This window comes from Pseudochaenichthys georgianus, chromosome 8 (assembly GCF_902827115.2).
Source record: "Pseudochaenichthys georgianus chromosome 8, fPseGeo1.2, whole genome shotgun sequence".
In the NCBI taxonomy this organism is placed as follows: Eukaryota; Metazoa; Chordata; class Actinopteri; order Perciformes; family Channichthyidae; genus Pseudochaenichthys; species Pseudochaenichthys georgianus.
Genome location: NC_047510.2, coordinates 34,626,268 through 34,646,919, shown reverse-complemented (window position 1 = coordinate 34,646,919; position 20,652 = coordinate 34,626,268). Strand labels below are relative to the sequence as shown.

The 20,652-nt window shown below is 45.1% G+C and overlaps 1 protein-coding gene across 2 annotated transcripts in view; it reads right to left on the bottom strand.

The window, feature by feature from the left end:
* Window positions 1-774: 774 nt before the first annotated feature.
* Window positions 775-20,652, bottom strand: part of LOC117450824 (transcription activator BRG1-like) — a 57,461-nt gene continuing 37,583 nt past the window's right edge. The window contains exons 1-11 of one of the 2 annotated variants that reach the window (XM_071204131.1): window positions 20,581-20,646; window positions 18,375-18,538; window positions 15,569-15,832; window positions 14,050-14,133; window positions 11,286-11,504; window positions 9,925-10,187; window positions 5,754-5,862; window positions 5,573-5,674; window positions 5,213-5,351; window positions 3,592-3,731; window positions 775-1,453 (exon numbers count right to left, since the gene is read on the bottom strand). In XM_071204131.1, coding sequence (XP_071060232.1) covers window positions 1,421-1,453; window positions 3,592-3,731; window positions 5,213-5,351; window positions 5,573-5,674; window positions 5,754-5,862; window positions 9,925-10,187; window positions 11,286-11,504; window positions 14,050-14,133; window positions 15,569-15,832; window positions 18,375-18,538; window positions 20,581-20,638 — 1,575 coding nt within the window. In that variant the 5' untranslated portion in view covers window positions 20,639-20,646 and the 3' untranslated portion in view covers window positions 775-1,420. Of the gene's footprint in view, window positions 1,454-3,591; window positions 3,732-5,212; window positions 5,352-5,572; window positions 5,675-5,753; window positions 5,863-9,924; window positions 10,188-11,285; window positions 11,505-14,049; window positions 14,134-15,568; window positions 15,833-18,374; window positions 18,539-20,580; window positions 20,647-20,652 lie in introns of those variants that run through there. The other variant, XM_071204132.1, reaches the window with a different exon arrangement.

Genomic DNA, 20,652 nt, shown 5'->3' with positions numbered 1-20,652 from the left:
CCTCTTCTTCATGTCTCTTCTACATCAACATGTGTCCCCTCTTCTTCATGTCTCTTCTACATCAACATGTGTCCCCTCTTCTCCATGTCTCTTCTACATCAACATGTGTCCCCTCTTCTCATGTCTCTTCTACATCAACATGTGTCCCCTCTTCTTCATGTCTCTTCTACATCAACATGTCTGTGTCCCCTCTTCTTCATGTCTCTTCTACATCAACATGTGTCCCCTCTTCTCCATGTCTCTTCTACATCAACATGTGTCCCCTCTTCTCCATGTCTCTTCTACATCAACATGTGTCCCCTCTGTGGAAAGAGACTCTGAAAGTTTCAGGAACAAAGATTCTCTCTCTTTTTGATCCATTTCTATAAAAACCTGTCTGAAAATGAGCTGATCAGATTTTGGCCACTTGATGATGTCATAACGATGTGTTGTCTTGTGTAGCCATTAGCCAATCAGCAACAAGGTAACCCCCCCCCTTATCACCTGAATCTCCTCTAGAGCTCCATTGAGTTCTTTGTAACCAAATGTCTCTCAGAGGGGCGTGGGGAGGGGCTCCTTGTCTTCATCTAAAGTAACAGACAGAGAATCAGCACTTTGGAATCAGGGCTGAAACAGAGGGGATTATGGGTAATGCGGCAATGATCCGTTTGGTGTTTCAGCCAATCAGAGACAGGCTCTGTATATATCTGAGACCTGTGATGTATGGATGAGGAACAGGATGATAGGGGAACTTTAAAAAAAGAAAGCAGGTGAAGACAACTTGTTAATTATGAGATGCCTTTATTGTACTTTTTGGAATCCAGTGACACCGACACGAGAAAATGGTCCGATCCCTCCCTCCCTCTTTACATACACACCCTGAGAGGGAGGGTCTGCAGGGTGGGATGTACCGTGATCCCGCTTGTAGTCTTAAATTAAACACAGAGATAATAGCGAAGACACATCCAGGTGCACACGCACGACATGCATTCAAAAAGGGAGGAACTTCAGAGCGACTCCTGGTTCACATGTACGCTTCGTCTTTCAGGTAAAAAGACAAAATGAATACCACTTACAAAAAAAACCAATAAAACAGTTCGCTGTCTTTATGGCCCACGATCCGTCGATAATTCAGCCTCTGTCAATCTTCCACTTCCAGGAGAAAACAAAACGAGAAGGCAAAGAGACACTACTATTCATACTGGGAAAAACGGTTTAAATATGGAAGTGAATGGTCATAGCTTTCATATTTTAGTTTCATTTTTTAAAATTGGTTTTTAATTAAATGGTATACTTTAATGAGAATACAATTGTCCCACTAAAAATCAGCTGATCTAGGTAAAACTAGGCCTCCTCCACCGACTGTCTCCCTGCTGTATCTAAGTAAAATATATAAAGTCCAGTCAAGGGGCGCAGCGTTGGTCCAATCAGGAGAGTTCCTTCAGTCCTCCTCGCTGCCACTGGCCGAACGCTCCTGGAAACACAACAAGTTACACTTATTATCCAACAGAAGTCAACAAGTAAGGATGAAAGGACACTTCCTAGTGCTAATTCTCTTCACAGCAAAGTAAAAATCAGAAATGTTAGAATTCAATGATTGTCAAATTATTTTTTCCATATATTCTGTTGTCTCTGATGAAGAGAAGAAAACCCTCGCATTCGAGAAGGAAATAAATGACTTTAACAACTAATAAAGTTTGATTTTATTGAATATATCTTTTACATATTTACTCAGTATTTAGGCTTTATTGGAAAGGCTGTAAGCCCGCGTCACACCGTCCCGACATTCACACCAGACGGACACGCGAATATGGAATTGTGAATTTCGCACGAAGATGGCCCCGAACTTGGTCAACAGCCGAAGCAAGTACGATGCCTACAGAAGGCTACACGATGGCATCCGAACCACACGCTCCGTCATGTTGTTTCCATAGCAACAACAACTTCCTGTCAACAGCGTAAACTCGCCTTCAAAATAAAAGCATCTAAATAAAACAGGAAGTTAACCTAAATCACATTTAAGACATACAACTGCAACGATAGTAACAAAAACAATGTCATCGTACTACAATACGATGGCTACACGACGGCATCGCGAGGGCTTCACGTAGTCGTGTTGCCTTCCTAAGACAATCGGGCAGCTTCTTGTTTCCTTCGTATTGTCTTCGCGAGACGAAAAATGCCCGATGGCACCGATGATCACACGAAGATGACACGATTTGACAAGATGTCCTCACGATGGCCTTACGAAGGACAAAATGGACACACGAATTCAACCCGAAAATGAACCTTCGCAAGGTCCTTCGGCACATTTTTGGCATGCCAAAGATGACGAAGTTGCGGTGATACCGGCGGTCATTTTTTCCTCTCTGTCTGTGTCTGTGTATTCTCTTGTTCCGATGAACCCAGCCAAATCTTTGTTCTTGTTTCGTATCTATATCTACGCCGGGATCCGGAGTCGAGGCTGATCCTCTTGCTGTAGTCCTGTGTCCTGGATCCTCCATCCTGAGTTCTGGATTAAGTCGTGGACTTCGGGTCGTGGCTGAACCTGTCTCTGCGGTCCTGCCTGGGTCTCGTCATGCTGCTTCCCTGATGGCTTCCTCAGGACTGTAGCTGACATCCTCGTGGATTCATCTTCTCATTACAGACACATGCATTTCCTAACATTCGGTCTATCTGCTGTAAAATGTATTATCTCTTGGATTTCCACACAGCATCTGTTGCACGTCTGTCCGTCCTGGAGAGGGATCCCTCCTCTGCTGCTCTCCCTGAGGTTTCTCCCATGTTCCCTTTAAACTGTGGGTTTTCTCTGGAAGTGTTTCCTTGTACGATGTGAGGGTCTAAGGACAGAGGGTCTGAGGACAGAGGGTCTGAGGAGAGAGGGTCTGAGGAGAGAGGGTCTGAGGAGAGAGGGTCTGAGGAGAGAGGGTCTGAGGAGAGAGGGTCTGAGGACAGAGGGTCTGAGGACAGAGGGTCTGAGGATAGAGGGTCTGAGGACACAGGGTCTAAGGACACAGGGTCTAAGGACACAGGGTCTAAGGACACAGGGTGTCGTATTTCTCACTGATATTCTGAACAAGCTGTGCTGTTGTATTTGCTGTAAAGTGTCTCTACTGTAGGCTATTTTTATTATATGTACAGCACTTTGGCTCCACCAAACATCGTTTATAAATGTGCTATATAAATAAAACTAGATTTAATTTGATACGATGGCTGAAGACGCCTCACGAATGGCCCGATGTTACGATCAGAGCCGAATTTGAACATTTCCTTCATCGTGTGTCCATCTGGTGCCAATTTCGGGACAGTGTGACGCGGGCTTTACAGATGTGTAGTTTTACTTTGAACCCGATGGACCTGACATAGAAAACAACCAGATTCAATCAGTAAGAAGAAACGTAGAGCTGCAATTAATAATACTTTTCATCATAGATCACTTTGTCTCTTATTGGATTCATTTAATTTATACAATTTCATATAAAAAGGAATGTCATAAAAGTCCTTCCTTTTTCTGACGTAGTTTAAAATGAATGAAGAAAAGGATAGCATCGAAAAGGATCTTCAAACTCCACGTCTACTGATGTTATTTATCGTGATTCATCGTCTCCTCACCTCTTCCTGCTCCTCCTCGCTGTCGTCGTCGCTCACCACAGGTTTTGCTCGGGCTCCGCGGCCCCTCCGTCTCTGACTCTTTCCCCCCCGATCGCCCTTCTCTTTCCGGCTCAGCTTGATCTTCACCTTCACGGAGCGAGCTGAAACACAAATCGAAGCAGTCAAATACATACTGTAGATGCAACGGTGCACATTTCAAATATACCCCCCACGCCCACCCCATCACGGCATGACAGAAAACAACAACAACAAAATAGACACAAAATGCGGGGCCGCATCAAACGAGGTCGCCCCGCGTTACGGCCCGTCCACACGGCGGCGTGCGTTGAAAGCTTCACCATTCACTTTGAATGGGGTGACGTCACTTTTCGCTGAACTGCATTGTGGGAAGCGACGCGGAGCTTTGCTGGCGTGGCTCGCTGTAAAAGTTGAGCAATGTTCAACTTTTGAAGCCTCGGCAGAAGCGCCAGCCAATCGAATCCCGTTTATGCAAATCTCAGGGTTCACACACCTTTTCACCAATGATTTCCAATGGCTTCTCCGTGACCTTTACCTCTTTTTCCATGACCGAAAATTACTCTCAGCGGTACCACTGATTTTTATTTTAACATGGTAAGCTGGAAAATAAGGTCTGCATATGAAACATGTCGTGCCTATCTAAAACAAATCAAATCGTAGGCTTACTAGCTCCTACAGACTAAAGCCACTGGAGACTAGAGGGCGCGATTGTAAAAATCTCTCACCAGCAAAATACCTCGTCAGTTAAATGCCGTTACGTTTCATTACTATACGATACAGTATTTATTATCGTTATAGTATTACTATTTCGGCATTTCGATAAAATATAAAATTATATTTGATGCAACTTTAGTTACATTTCCATAACTTTGGGAAAAATATTGTTTTCCATGACTTCTCCGCCAAGCTTCAGACACGCCCAAGCTTCAGACACGCCCACCGCCAAGCCTCAGACACGCCCACCGCCAAGCTTCAGACACGCCCAAGCTTCAGACACGCCCACCGCCAAGCTTCAGACACGCCCACCGCCAAGCTTCAGACACGCCCAAGCTTCAGACACGCCCAAGCTTCAGACACGCCCACCGCCAAGCTTCAGACACGCCCCCACCGTCAAGCTTCAGACACGCCTACCGCCAAGCTTCAGACACGCCCCCACCGTCAAGCTTCAGACACGCCCACCGCCAAGCTTCAGACACGCCCACCGCCAAGCTTCAGACACGCCCACCGCCAAGCTTCAGACACGCCCACCGCCAAGCTTCAGACACGCCCACCGCCAAGCTTCAGACACGCCCACCGCCAAGCTTCAGACACGCCCAGCGCCAAGCTTCAGACACGCCCAGCGTCAAGCTTCAGACACGCCCACCGTCAAGCTTCAGACACGCCCACCGCCAAGCTTCAGACACGCCCAGCGCCAAGCTTCAGACACGCCCAGCGCCAAGCTTCAGACACGCCCAGCGCCAAGCTTCAGACATGCCCACCGCCAAGCTTCAGACACGCCCACCGCCAAGCTTCAGACACGCCCGCCGCCAAGCTTCAGACACGCCCAGCGCCAGGCTGTGTGGGCGGGCCGTTAAAGTGTAAGAAGAATAAAAAGGTTACTGACCCTCAGCTTCAGACTCTGAGCCGTCGTCGATGTCGTCCTCCTCTTCCTCGCTGTCCTCTCCTTCGCTCTCCAGCTCTTTCTCGATCTTCTGCCGGACGCTGGTGAAGACGGACTGCAGCACGATGGAGTCCTCGTAGATCTGGAGGAGCAGAGGGGAGACATCGAGGTGTTTAGAGTTGCATTCATGTGAAATATATTTATGTTTGAAAGTACAGGTATTTGTGTTCAAAATGTAAGAAGTAGAAAGTACAAGTCGTCGTAGTGGAGTAAAGTACTCAAACCAGAACAATGTACTCAAGTACAGTAAGGAAGTATGTGTACTTCTGATTATGACTAACAGTTCCAGGTGTGCGATCTCACCAGAGAGCCCTCCAAGTTGAAGGTCTGGGCGTTTTGACAGAGCAGCATCACGTCCTTCTCCAGGTCGTTCAGGCCGCGGTACTTATGGCTGCGGATCCTCTCCTAATGGCACGCAGGAAATCAGTCAGACGAGAAGACACGCAAGAAAATAACCGTAAACACGGAGAGCAGAAAGGCTCACCTTGATCTTCCTGAAGTCCACAGGTTTGCGGATGAGCTCGTAGTATTCGGGCAGCTCTTTGCGAGACGGCAGCTGGATGAAGACTTCGCTCAGCTGTCGCCCGTTAATCCTGAAACACCGAATATTTTTATTAGTACGAGTCTCAAATGAACACTACAGCGTGGTTTAAGTGTTTTTGGTTGCGTTTCCACTTGGCGTAGTTCCGGCTAGCGGGTACTTTTTCACAGTTTTTGAAAACAAAAATCGAGGTTCTTTCCGGGCCAACAACCGGGCTGAGTCGGGCTGAGTATGCTAAACTAGAGAGAGAATCGCTGGCAAGGGGGCTACTACTACAACAAGATGAACATATTTGACCGTGATTTAATTGTAATACACGTTTCAAAATGATGCCGAAGTAACAACATACTGATACCGGTTAGTAAAAACCATGAATTAATGCTTTGACGAGTCTGAGACAGACGGCAGGCGAACAACTTTTTAAAATGCGTGTTTTCTGAATGGAGATCGGCTAAGCTAACGTTGTATCCGACCGTCCACACTCACAGCAACGGCCTACAGACATAAATAAACCAGCGACTGTATTCTCCATGACACAGACAGTCTGTGGTTTGTACTTGTTTACCTTGTGTCTAGTTTCTGAACAGATATGAGGAGCTGTGAGCTCTGAGTGCTAACAGCTAACGGCTGATGTTGGTTTTCTGTGGCGCTCATTGAAGATGACGTCACGGCTTCGCCTACACTGCGTTACTATAGTAACTGCCCCAGCTACTAAACTGTAATGGAAACGCAGCATAAAGTGAGCCGTACTAAGCCGAGCGAGGCCCTGCAGTGGAAATGGGCCATTAGTAAATGGGTAATGCACGGTATGGTTTGCATGGTTATCGCTAGGCCTGTCGCGATAATCAATAAATTGACTTATCGTACGATAAATAAAAGTGGACTCGATAACTTTTCTGAGCTCGATAAATTGGCGTTTACATGCGTGTTTGTTTACATAAAGATGTGACCAGCATTTTAGCCAGACGCACCGGCGCGCTATGAGGGGCTCATTTTGACTAATGATTTATATGTGTACATATCACTTAAATTATTCAATACATCCTTTGTACTGAAGTATTCAAAAGTAAAAATTACATGTTTAATGTAAATGATTTGCTGTGGCCAATTGTTTTCATTGCATTTACAGACCCTCTCCGATCCCACCCCGTGAAGGCACTGACTTGCAGAACCACGCGACACAAAGCCGATAGCAACACCTATAAAACCTTAAGCATAGACATTTAAAAAAAGGGGCTACTGTATCGACATTTTCAAATTATACTTAAAGAAAAGGCCCTGACAAAACAGCAGGGCTCTATTTCAGTATTAACTATAGAAAAAAAGATCAAGTCTTTGCTAATAAGGATAATCATAAATAAATGTATTGCAATGCTCAAAACAGCAGCTTCCAACCGTCTCTAATCCTTGGGTATTACAGGTCACTGCATGCGCGAGGAGCAGCTGTAGCGCGGAGATCATCATATCATTCTGTCTTGTATTAAGTAAAGGTGGGGTAAGTTTCAGAAACCGGCTCGAGATACACTTGTTATATTCCGTGGAATGCTCTTAACATCCCGATAGCAATGAATATCTGAAATGCTTTTACAATAAATACATAAAAACATGTCATCTGTGGAAGCCGTGGCGCTGTAAAAAGCACGACCAATCATCTGAGCCGGCTAAAGTAACTGGATGGCCTACCTGCCTGTCAGCCTTCCATCTGGGGCACAAACTGATCTCGTGCCCTCATTGGTCATGTGCGCGTTCGTGTGTGTTGGGGGAGGGGCTCTGTGAGGAAGGGGCAGATTTTCTCCGGTCGTGTATTTTCAGTTCTAGCGATCTCGAGCCGGTTTCTCAAACTTACCCCACCTTTAAGTGGGATGTTCATGATCTAGTCAGGTGCTTGTTCAGTCCTGTGGGGGGGGGGGGGTCACACATTGATAATATATTGATTTCAAACCATCAGCATCAATTATTTTTAAAGTGTAATCCATGAGAATCAGTTGATTGTTGCTATTAATGATCGACACGAGGAAGAGGCTAAAATGATCACAACATTGTCAACATTCATTTCCCATGTCTCTCTCCTTTCCATAACCTGCAGCCTCTCTTCCATCGTCTCTAGTCTCTCTGTCTTCTTCCTGTTCTTTACTCTCTCTCTCTCTCTACTCTCTCTCTTTGTTCAACCTCTCCCTCGTTGCTCACTTGTCGTTCCTGCCAGTGAATTAAAAGCAATTCAGCCATTTAGTTCATTTAACTTGTTTGCATTCTTTTTTTAATTTAAATCTGTTTTGTTTGATTCTCAAAAGAGAACAAAGATGTAAGCAAATTGTGTTTTATACAATTGTATGTTATTATGACATCATAGCTGCAATAGATGTTGTTTTACAATTATGCCGATTGTAAATTAAGACTATCTATATATCTATCGATTTTTTTTTTCTCCCCCTCCCTCTCTCCTCTCTCTCTCCTCTCTCTCTCTCTCTCTCTCTCTCTCTCTCTCTCTCTCTCTCTCTCTCTCTCTCTCTCTCTCTCTCTCTCTCTCTCTCTCTCTCTCTCTCTCTCTCTCTCTCTCTCTCTCTCTCTCTCTCTCTCTCTCTCTCTCTCTCTCTCTCTCTCTCTCTCCCTCTCCCTCTCCTCTCTCTCTCTCTCTCTCTCTCTCTCTCTCTCTCTCTCTCTCTCTCTCCTCTCTCTCTATTCACGCAATTTAAACCAAAGTATAGCCTATAGCTGCAATATCAGTTAGTGTGCATGTTGTCGGACGTCCACTGACTAACGTAGAGCGTTCACACAGGATCTGCTGCTCATAGATGTCCTGATGAACAGAAACACAAGCAGCCCGCTGGACTCAAATCTCTAGATACCTCATCACTCCTCCTCTGCTCCGGTTCAAGTCCGGGCTGCGGAGGTTTGTTGATACATGTCGTCTTCTTCCGTTTGCTTTAATCAAGGCTACGAAGTTATGCAGCGCCCCCATCGTCAGTAAATGGAAGTACTACAAAGAACCCCGTTTAGTGCAATTATTTCACAAGTTTAGTTATACACACACAGCTCGACAAATATTACTGAGGTCCGGACCTCGGTGACCTCGATGGTAGATACGGCCATGATGGAGAGCCCCCACCTTCCCTACAGTTTGCAATCAAAGATGCATTTGCCCGACAATGCAAACATGTTGGTGTTCCTTGCTCGAAAACTTTGAAAAGCTCTGTTTTCCAGCCTGAGTCTATTTAATTGATTGTTTTGGTTGTGTGGGATTTTAATTGATTTGTTATAATTAAATGTATTTGTTTGATTTATTATATATAATTTATATATTTGAATATTATTTCACATTTCATTTGCAAAGTTGAATGTCCAATAAAAAATTCTGTTTCAAAGGATTGACTGATATATTATCATGTCAGTGGTCTAAAATGGCCTTACAACGGTGCCGACAATATTATCGTTTATTGCAACAATTTCCGGGAAAATGTATCGTTCAACAAAATTAATTATCGTGACAGGCCTAGTAATCGGTACGTGTAATTACTAGGCGTTATGGTAACAAAGTGTGAGAAGTAACTTCAAAATAAGAGCGACCTTTCGGTAAACGTAAAAGGCAATAAAGCATTAGTTCAATAAGATAGTAATAATAAATAAACAAAAGAAATTGTAATAAAAATTCAAATGAAAGATCTTATTTTTAGATTTAAAAAATAATAATATATATATATATATATATATATATATATAATAAAATATATTCTGATGTGAAAAAAAAGGCATCTTAAGGACATTCAGTTGTGGATTTTCAAAATAAAAGGCCTCTTAAAACAGGACATTCTGATATGGATTTTCAAAATATAAATACTCTTAAATCAAGACATTGTGATGTGGATTTTCAAAATAAAAGACCTCTTGGATCAGGACATTGTGATGTGGATTTTTCAAAAATAAAACGCCTCTTAAATCTCTTAAACGAGCTCTGCTACCTCTTAAATTCAAACTATTCAACCAGGAGAAACACAAGTTAAATTAAATAGTTACTTTATTTGAAAGGAATTACTGTAACCTAAACGGAGACATTAACACCAAGCCCAACTTCAGTGTGTATAAAGTTATCTTAGTGTGGTCGAACAGTTGTCCTCACCCGTCCTTATATTTGATGACGGTGTCCACGATCTTCTTCATCTTCTTGGTGAGGGCCGAGGGGTTTGGGGAGAGTTTCTCTGCGGGGGGGCGGCCTCGTTTCTTGGCCTTCTTCCCGTCCTCGTCCTTGTCTCTCACTCGGCCGCTGCTGGAGCCAGGCGTCGCCGGACCGCTGTCGTGATCCCGGTCCTTCTTACGCTTCCTGGTCGTCTTTTTGTGACGCACCTCCTCCTCGATGTCCTCCAGATTCCCCTCCTCGATGGCCTGTGGAGAGGAGAGATTATCACAGAGTTAAATCTGAGCCTAAACGTACTAACAGCAGGATAATGCTTCACGTCACCACCGCTAAGCTAAAGGTGGCTAATGTTGGGCTATAAAGGAACTACAGCACGGTCACATGACTTCACGTCACCACCGCTAAGCTAAAGGTGGCTAATGTTGGGCTATAAAGGAACTACAGCACGGTCACATGACTTCACGTCACCACCGCTAAGCTAAAGGTGGCTAATGTTGGGCTATAAAGGAACTACAGCACGGTCACATGACTTCACGTCACCACCGCTAAGCTAAAGGTGGCTAATGTTGGGCTATAAAGGAACTACAGCACGGTCACATGACTTCACGTCACCACCGCTAAGCTAAAGTGGCTAATGTTGGGCTATAAAGGAACTACAGCACGGTCACATGACTTCACGTCACCACCGCTAAGCTAAAGGAGGCTAATGTTGGGCTATAAAGGAACTACAGCACGGTCACATGACTTCACGTCACCACCGCTAAGCTAAAGGAGGCTAATGTTGGGCTATAAAGGAACTACAGCACGGTCACATGACTTCACGTCACCACCGCTAAGCTAAAGGAGGCTAATGTTGGGCTATAAAGGAACTACAGCACGGTCACATGACTTCACGTCACCACCGCTAAGCTAAAGGAGGCTAATGTTGGGCTATAAAGGAACTACAGCACGGTCACATGACTTCACGTCACCACCGCTAAGCTAAAGGTGGCTAATGTTGGGCTATAAAGGAACTACAGCACGGTCACATGACTTCACGTCACCACCGCTAAGCTAAAGGAGGCTAATGTTGGGCTATAAAGGAACTACAGCACGGTCACATGACTTCACGTCACCACCGCTAAGCTAAAGGCGGCTAATGTTGGGCGTGATGACGTTTAGTCGTCTCTTTTAGACACTTGTTAGCAACTGCTGCTCTCAGCTTGGGTGAACCACAGACCTTCTTACAGGCGAACAACCAAAAACACATTCAGAAAAATACTGACTAGTGCTAAAACTAATTTCCTGGTTTCCTTCCTACACCACTCTAGTGTTTCACTTTGACCTCCTACAGGGTAACATCTCACCTTCAGCCACTGTTTCTCCGTGAGCGAGTCGCTGTAGTCGACCTCCTTGCGTTGGCGGGATCCTCGTCCGAACAACTTCTCCTCCTCCTCCTCGCAGGTCAGCCTCTCCACCTCAGCGTCGTCCTTCAAGATCCAGCTCGGCATGTCTTCGTCCTCCATCAGGCGGGGTTTCCTCTTCGGGTTGCGAGCGTCCTCGCGGCGCCGGTCTAGATCCATGCGCTGGAATAATACAATAAGTGAGGTTTGTTTTTTTCAACAACAAGGCCATTCAAAGGAGGGTTGCATAATTTCAAAATGGTTTATCATGGTATGATTTGGATAAGATGATCTGTAGAATACTGTTTGCAGCACCAAAGAAGACATTTTCACATATTTGACCTTTAAAGAGTCCTCTCCTGCTGATGTTCAGGTGTATATCAGTATGTAGTGTCTCTACTTTAAAGAGTCCTCTCCTGCTGATGTTCAGGTGTATATCAGTATGTAGTGTCTCTACTTTAAAGAGTCCTCTCCTGCTGATGGTCAGGTGTACATCAGTATGTAGTGTCTCTACTTTAAAGAGTCCTCTCCTGCTGATGTTCAGGTGTATATCACTATGTAGTGTCTCTACTTTAAAGAGTCCTCTCCTGCTGATGTTCAGGTGTATATCAGTATGTAGTGTCTCTACTTTAAAGAGTCCTCTCCTGCTGATGGTCAGGTGTACATCAGTATGTAGTGTCTCTACTTTAAAGAGTCCTCTCCTGCTGGTGGTCAGGTGTATATCATTACATTGCATTTAGCTGACGCTTTTATCCAAAGCGACTTACAATAAGTACATTCGACCAGGAAGACACAACCTTGAAGAAAACAGAATCATATAAGAACATCAGGTTTCAAAGAGCCAATCGTTTCAAGTGCTACTCAACTGGCTTTAGATAAGCCAGTCCTTTATTAGTATATAAGTGCTCTGTTAGCAGTTCTTTGTTAGTCATTCTATCGCTCGAGGTGGAGTTGAAAGAGATGAGTTTTCAGTCTGCGCCGGAAGGTGTGTAAGCTTTCTGCGGTCCTGATTTCAATGGGGAGCTCATTCCACCATCTTGGAGCCAGGATAGCAAACCCACGTGTTTTGCTGATGGGAACTTGGGTCCCCCTCGCAGCGAGGGTGCAGCGAGTCGTTTGGCTGATGCAGAGCGAAGTGCACGTGCTGGGGTGTACGGTTTAACCATGTCCTGGATGTAGGAAGGGCCAGATCCATTCGCAGCATGGTACGCAAGTACCATTGTCTTGAAGTGGATTCTAGCAGTTACCGGAAGCCAGTGGAGGGAGCGGAGGAGCGGCGTGGTGTGGGAACATTTAGGAAGGTTGAAGACCAGACGAGCCGCTGCATTCTGGATGAGCTGCAGAGGTCGGGTGGCACATGCAGGTAGACCAGCCAGGAGGGAGTTGCAGTAGTCTAGGTGTGAGATGACGAGAGCCTGGACCAGAACCTGCGTGGCTTTCTGGGTCAGCTGGGGACGCATCCTCCTGATGTTGAAAAGCGTGTATCTGCAGCAGCGGGTTGTAGCAGCGATGTTTGCAGTGAAGGACAGGTTGTTATCTAGGGTCACACCCAGATTCCTTGCAGTCTGAGTCGGGGAAACAACAGAGGTGCCGATGTTGATAGTTAGGTCAAGAGAGGGACAATCTTTTCCCGGAAGGAAAAGCAGTTCAGTCTTGTCAAGGTTGAGCTTGAGATGGTGAGCAGACATCCACTGAGAGATATCAGCTAGACAAGCAGAGATGCGTGCGACGACCTGGGTCTCTGAGCGGGGAAAGGACAGGATTAGTTGGGTGTCGTCAGCGTAGCAGTGGTATGAAAAACCATGCGGGCTAATGACAGATCCGAGCGAGTTTGTGTACAAAGAGAAGAGGAGGGGACCGAGAACAGAGCCCTGAGGGACCCCTGTAGTTAATTGACAAGGGTCGGACTCGGACCCTCTCCAGGTTACCCTGTAGGTGCGGTCTTTGAGGTATGAGGTGAGGAGGGAAAGTGCAGAGCCTGAGACTCCAAGTTCTTGGAGAGTGCGAAGGAGGATCTGATGATTCACCGTGTCGAATGCAGCAGACAGGTCCAACAGGATGAGGACAGAGGAGAGGGAGGCTGCTTTAGCCGTGTGCAGTTCCTCAGTGACAGCAATGAGAGCAGTTTCTGTGGAGGAGAAGATCCTGGTGTCTCTACTTTAAAGAGTCCTCTTCTGCTGATGGTCAGGTGTATATCAGTATGTGGTGTCTCTACTTTAAAGAGTCCTCTCTTGCTGATGTTCAGGTGTATATCAGTATGTAGTGTCTCTACTTTAAAGAGTCCTCTCCTGCTGATGTTCAGGTGTATATCAGTATGTAGTGTCTCTACTTTAAAGAGTCCTCTCCTGCTGATGTTCAGGTGTATATCAGTATGTAGTGTCTCTACTTTAAAGAGTCCTCTCCTGCTGATGTTCAGGTGTATATCAGTATGTCGTGTCTCTACTTTAAAGAGTCCTCTCCAGCTGATGTTCAGGTGTATATCAGTATGTAGTGTCTCTACTTTAAAGAGTCCTCTCCTGCTGATGTTCAGGTGTATATCAGTATGTAGTGTCTCTACTTTAAAGAGTCCTCTCCTGCTGATGTTCAGGTGTATATCAGTATGTAGTGTCTCTACTTTAAAGAGTCCTCTGCCGCTGATGTTCAGGTGTATATCAGTAATCCATCACGCTTCAAGTCAGGTCGATAATGAAACTACAAAGCACCTTTTAAATATTTCTTTGGGACATACCATGAACAGCTCAAACTCCTCTTCACTTCTGGCGATCATCTGGTTGACGGTTTCGTCATCGGGAACCTCGTCCTCTTCCTGTTGCTGAAAAAATACAAAAACAAAGGATGTTTAGTGACAGAAGGCCAGCGGTGATGCATGTCGCGCCTCAGAGCCACGTTAGTTCAACTAATCTACAGGAACGAGGGAGAAATAGTTATACAGAGGATTTCATTATGATTTACTCGGGCTGTGCCGAAGAGAATAAAAGCTTCCATCAAGGTTTTTATGAGAATGCGTCACAATATTTCACAAAGCCTTCACCCTAAAATAAAAAACCTCAGACAAAGTAATGTTTCTATATTAGTCAGGGGGGTTTCTAGAAAAATGTAGTACGCTACTTTTACTTTACCCTCCTGTTGTGTTTCGATAGATGAGAGTAACACACGCGTCACTTCCGGGGGAAAAGTACGGCTCCGCCCACTTTTAGGGGGCAAACAAAGCCGTCAGTTGAACGGCGGTCGATACAAATTCTGAAGTTTTTGCCAATCCGATCAGAAATGTTTGAAAACCGTGGATTGTCTGATCTTCAAAGAGCCCGGTTACGATGGCCAGACAGGCAAACGATTACATTCAATCATTTGAAATCGACGATCGGGCTCGATATGTGGTTACATTAAAATCAGTCGACGATCGATGTCCACAGATGAGAGTAACATCTAGTCACTTTACGGCCCCGCCCACTTTTGGGGGAAACAGCGCTGTCACCTGAACGGCCATCGAGCCTGAAGCCACAGAGCTCTTCTGTTCCCGTCCTTTCTTCTTAGAGGAAGTCCAGAAACACTGAACTCTGGATCGGTTTTAATGTTTGAGGAGCAATAAACGACACACAGCTTGTTGCCATGATACAACTATTATGTTCCGCCTCGCTCATGAGAGTAACAGCTGGAGAAATTACAGCCTCGCCTACTGATTTTAATGTAACCATATATCGAGCCCGATCGTCGATTTCCAATGATTGAATGTAATCGTTTGCCTGTCTGGCCATCGTAACCGGGCTCTTTGAAGATCAGACAATCCACGGTTTGCAAGCATTTCTGATCGGATTGGCAAAAACTTCAGAATTTGTATCGACCGCCGTTCAACTGACGGCGTTGTTTCCCCCCAAAAGTGGGCGGGGCCGTACTTTTCGTAATCTATAGACATCCATAGTTTTGTAAAAATTATTCCGTGTCCTTTGTATATTCACGTACCAGTAGTCTGAGACTTTGTTTACGGCTTAAAAGGGTGTTGAATAACATTTGGTCCATAATTGTGTTATAAAACCAAAGTAAGGGGCGAGACACAAACACGACAGGAGGGTTAAATATAAAATCGGAGTACTTCTTCAACATTGGGCGTAAAGGAAGGATATTAAGGAGCTCAGAAAACCTGTCCAATGTGGAAAGGAATTAGACGGACAGAGAAGGGGAAAGAAAGACAATGAGACTGGAGGCAGGGTGTGTGTGTGTGTGTGTGTGTGTTGCGCATCAGGACCCACCCATGCTTTGGGCCGGCCTCCTGCCTGCGCCCCGACTTCATCTTGCTCCTCGGTCTCCAGGATGGCCTGAAGGAAGGCGCGGCGCTCGCAGCCCGAAGACTTCTGGTCGAACATGCCGGCCTGGATGACCTTCTGGTCCACGTTCAGCTTGTACTTGGCGGCGGCCAGGATCTTCTCCTCCACGCTGTTGACGGTGCAGAGGCGGAGGACGCGCACCTCGTTCTGCTGCCCGATGCGGTGAGCTCTGTCCTGGGCCTGGAGGTCCTGGAGGAGAGAAACACACGCGGGCTAGTTTATTTATCCTTTACTCAAGTACTGTACGAGCCGCATTTAAGTTGATTTTGATTTATTTGGAACCTTTATTAAATGCATTTTTCTGTTTCAGTGAGAGGTGGGCTTTGCTCAGGTGAAGGGGGCGGGGCTTTAAGTTGGAGGTGCGGTGTGTGACGGGAGGGCAGCAGCAATACCGTCATTGACACGCAGACGCAGCCTTATACTTAGTCAAATACAGATTATTAGGATCTGCTGTTTAAGTTTATGTTAAATATTGTTTTCGTATTTTGTTTTGCTGGAAATAAACGTTGAAAAGCAACCGAAACGTCCGGTGGATTGTGTACCGCGAGTCTGACACTGCTTCCGAGGCCCAAGCTCGACATGTGGCCAAGAACAAGAACCTTTGAGGTGAAGGTTACGAGACAAACCTTTTGGGATTTTGGCCACGACAAGTACAGATACTCAGGTTTAAAAATACTCTGGTAAAAGTAGAAGTACTGACTAAACTTCTTTACTCAAGTAGAAGTACAGATACTCGTGTTTACAAATACTCCGGTGAAAGTAGAAGTACTGACTAAACTTCTTTACTCAAGTAGAAGTACAGATACTCGTGTTTACAAATACTCCGGTGAAAGTAGAAGTACTGACTAAACTTCTTTACTCAAGTAGAAGTACAGATACTCGTGTTTACAAATACTCCGGTGAAAGTAGAAGTACTGACTAAACTTCTTTACTCAAGTAGAAGTACAGATACTCGTGTTTACAAATACTCCGGTGAAAGTAGAAGTACTGACTAAACTTCTTTACTCAAGTGAAAGTAAAGAGGCTTTGAAATGTGATTCAGTAAAAAGTACCCATAGCTAGCAGCTGGGAGCCTCGCTGCGGGGAAGCAGTGTGTGGACCTCTTTCACCTGTGCAACTTACACGATCCGGTTTAAACACATTTAAATAATTGGTTTAAATGACATATTAATAATGACGACCGTCCGTCCTGTGATTCTCCAGAACACACAGATGGCCAGTCCGCCCCGGTGTAGCATATTGCCTTCGATGAGAGATGAGCAGATATCCACTGGGCTTTCAACTAAAGACACAGCCCCGCACACATTGGGGCATTTGTACATCAAAATAATATTAGGGCTGTCAAACGATTACAATTTTAATCAGATTAATCACCATTCGAACTATGTCCAAAATATGCCATTTCTTTATGTACATTGTTGTGGGAATGGAAAGATAAATGAAAGAAGGCGGATATATCCATTTAACGTATGTATGTATGTTTATTATAACATTTTTCTGCATGTCAAAATGAAAGACAGCCCACACACCTATCAATCATCAAACCGTGGAGTCTTATTTCATTACGTGTTGTATCGATGTTTATAGAGATGCACTACAGCAAAAGTATTCTCCGTCGGGACTTCCTGCAACAACACCACGCCGTTATCTTGATTCTGATTGGCCAGAAGACATTATCAAAGATGTTCTATTGAGAAGACGATCACTACGTGACAAAAGTTTTCACAACCGTTTCTAGTCTTCGGTATTTCCAGACAAGCGGCTACTGAAATCAATCTGACTAACTGCTGTCTGTGCAATTTACTCCGCGAGTTGGCAGACTTTATTTTGCTTACTTTAAAATCATTTTTCATGGTGGGGCTAAGCCATTTCTTGGTATGGGTGTAGCCTACCCCAGCCATACCCTGGCGCTGCCCCTAGTGGCACGTATGGGGCGGGCCATTCTGCACATGCGTTAAATGCGTTAAATATTTTAACGCAATAAATTAAAAAAAATCATTACCGCCGTTAACGCGATAATTTTGACAGCACTAATATATATAAAGTAGCACAAACAGATGATCAAATCCAAGGGGGCGAAGCTGGTCTGTCGCACAAGAACGGTTGTTGAGATGATGTTCGATTATCAATAAAAAGGCTGAAAGAAGGTCCTTCTTACTCAAAGCAGGCAAGACCGTCTTTGTAAAAATGGCTCAAATTAGGTTATCTCTGCCCCCTTTAAGTTGCGTGTCCTCTCCCCCTATGACTATGCACGTCATTCAGTATGGTATTCCTTATTATTTCTTGTTGGCTGTTCCGTTTGTCTTCCAGGTTGGAAAAGGGAAGCATGATTTCCACCCCAAAGAAATCTGTGCTATTGCCAACACTACAACAACTCTAATTCTTGCCCAGTATATGTGTCTAATATCTCGTCAGAACGTGTCTCTTCTCCTGATATGAGACGCAATAACTTCAAAGTGACACTGCAGTGAGATATCGGGTCTTGTTTTGGACAAAGCATCATCTTGTTGAGTCAAAACATCTTATTTCGAGTTGTATCTCAGATGAAACATATCTTTTTACATATTATTAGAAAATCAAGACTAACATCAAGACATCAAAGCAAGCTAATTTTCACTTGTTCCATTGGCAGATGTTTGAACTTATTTCAAGTGAGAACAGCTTGTTTTTGGAGCAGCATTGTTTCCAGTGTACACTCGTATGCTTCTGCTCAATGAGGTTATCTCAGTACCTGATGGGGGTTCCAGTCGCTGTCGTAGATGACCACGGTGTCAGCTGACTGCAGGTTGAGGCCCAGACCTCCAGCCCTGGTGCTCAGCAGGAACACAAAGTTGTCCGAGGCCGGGTCGTTGAAGGTCTTCAGGAGCATCCCGCGGTCCTCTGCCTTAGTGGTTCCTGTGGGGGGAGGAGAGATGGAGAGTGTGAAGAAATAATAATAATAATAAAGCTTCATTTTTCATACCACACATGCAGCTCAGAGTGCTTTACAAAATTGCGACACATTACAAGTTAAAAATAAACACAAAATTCCCTTCAGATTATTTGTTAAAGGTCCCAAACCCTCAAAGTACACCCTGTAGCGAGTAAAACTCTAACACAGAAAATACCTCCCCAAAACGCCTCGTTGGAGATACGTCACTGTCCATTGTTTACTTCCTGTGTATCTTGACGTAGGAATGGCCAGTAGCCGCGCCCAGAGCTATGACGCGATACGGTCATGCGTTACCCGGAACCAAATGGACCAATCCGTGGAGCCGTTACGTTAAGCCCCCGCTGATTGGTCCAAATTGACCAATCCACGGACTTCCTCACACACTCAGTGCAGGCAGCTCAGCTGATCTCTCCTCCCTGGCTGCAGGCTGATAACAGACAGTTGGGATCGCGGCGAAATCCTCTCTGCAGACCCATTCTCACAGCGTCTATCAACCTGTTTCTTACTCAATATCAAGCCACACTTATTGTTTTTACTTCGGCTGTGACTTTGTGTGTGCTCCGGGTGAGTTTCGCTGTGTATCGCTAAACAAGGAAACAACACCTCCACGGAGCTCAGCGCGATTCTCAACGTCCCGACCAATCAGAGCACACTGTGCTCACAGGGAGGGTGGGGGCTGGAGATATTGGAGCTACAACGAGCCGTTAAAGGCAGAGAGTGAAATTCAGTGAATACACGTAGTTTACAGAGATGCTGTGAGAAACCAATGTGAGTTTGGAAAATTGCACAATATAAATCTATTCTAGTAGATCTCAACAATGGAATTATGATCAGTGGAAATGGCCATGACATGGGACCTTTAAGAACTTTACAGGTTCATGCAGCAAAATATAACATTTTAACAGGTTAGGAGACACAAGGAGGTAAAAGGTATATGATAATAAAAAGGGAATCTTTGAGGCAAACAAACATTTATGATACTTACACATTTTGTTCAGCAGGAAAATCTACCCACATTAACACCTCTTAATAATTTCTGAAGTAAAAAGCTAATGTTGGGCTATAAAGGAACTACAGCACGGTCACATGACTTCACGTCACCACCGCTAAGCTAAAGGTGGCTAATGTTGGGCTATAAAGGAACTACAGCACGGTCACATGACCTCACGTCACCACTGCTAAGCTAAAGGTGGCTAATGTTGGGCTATAAAGGAACTACAGCACGGTCACATGACCTCACGTCACCACTGCTAAGCTAAAGGTGGCTAATGTTGGGCTATAAAGGAACTACAGCACGGTCACATGACTTCACGTCACCACTGCTAAGCTAAAGGAGGCTAATGTTGGGCTATAAAGGAACTACAGCACGGTCACATGACTTCACGTCACCACCGCTAAGCTAAAGGTGGCTAATGTTGGGCTATAAAGGAACTACAGCACGGTCACATGACCTCACGTCACCACTGCTAAGCTAAGGTGGCTAATGTTGGGCTATAAAGGAACTACAGCACGGTCACATGACTTCACGTCACCACTGCTAAGCTAAAGGAGGCTAATGTTGGGCTATAAAGGAACTACAGCACGGTCACATGACTTCACGTCACCACTGCTAAGCTAAAGGTGGCTAATGTTGGGCTATAAAGGAACTACAGCACGGTCACATGACTTCACGTCACCACCGCTAAGCTAAAGGAGGCTAATGTTGGGCTATAAAGGAACTACAGCACGGATAATGTTGGGCTATAAAGGAACTACAGCACGGTCACATGACTTCACGTCACCACCGCTAAGCTAAAGGAGGCTAATGTTGGGCTATAAAGGAACTACAGCACGGTCACATGACTTCACGTCACCACCGCTAAGCTAAAGGTGGCTAATGTTGGGCTATAAAGGAACTACAGCACGGTCACATGACTTCACGTCACCACCGCTAAGCTAAAGGTGGCTAATGTTGGGCTATAAAGGAACTATCAGAGATGTAATTAGTGGTCAGGAGGAGTCTCACCGTCCAGACGCAGGTACTTGAAGCCTCGGAAGGCGAAGTAGTCCTCCATGATGGTCATGAGCGTGGTCATCT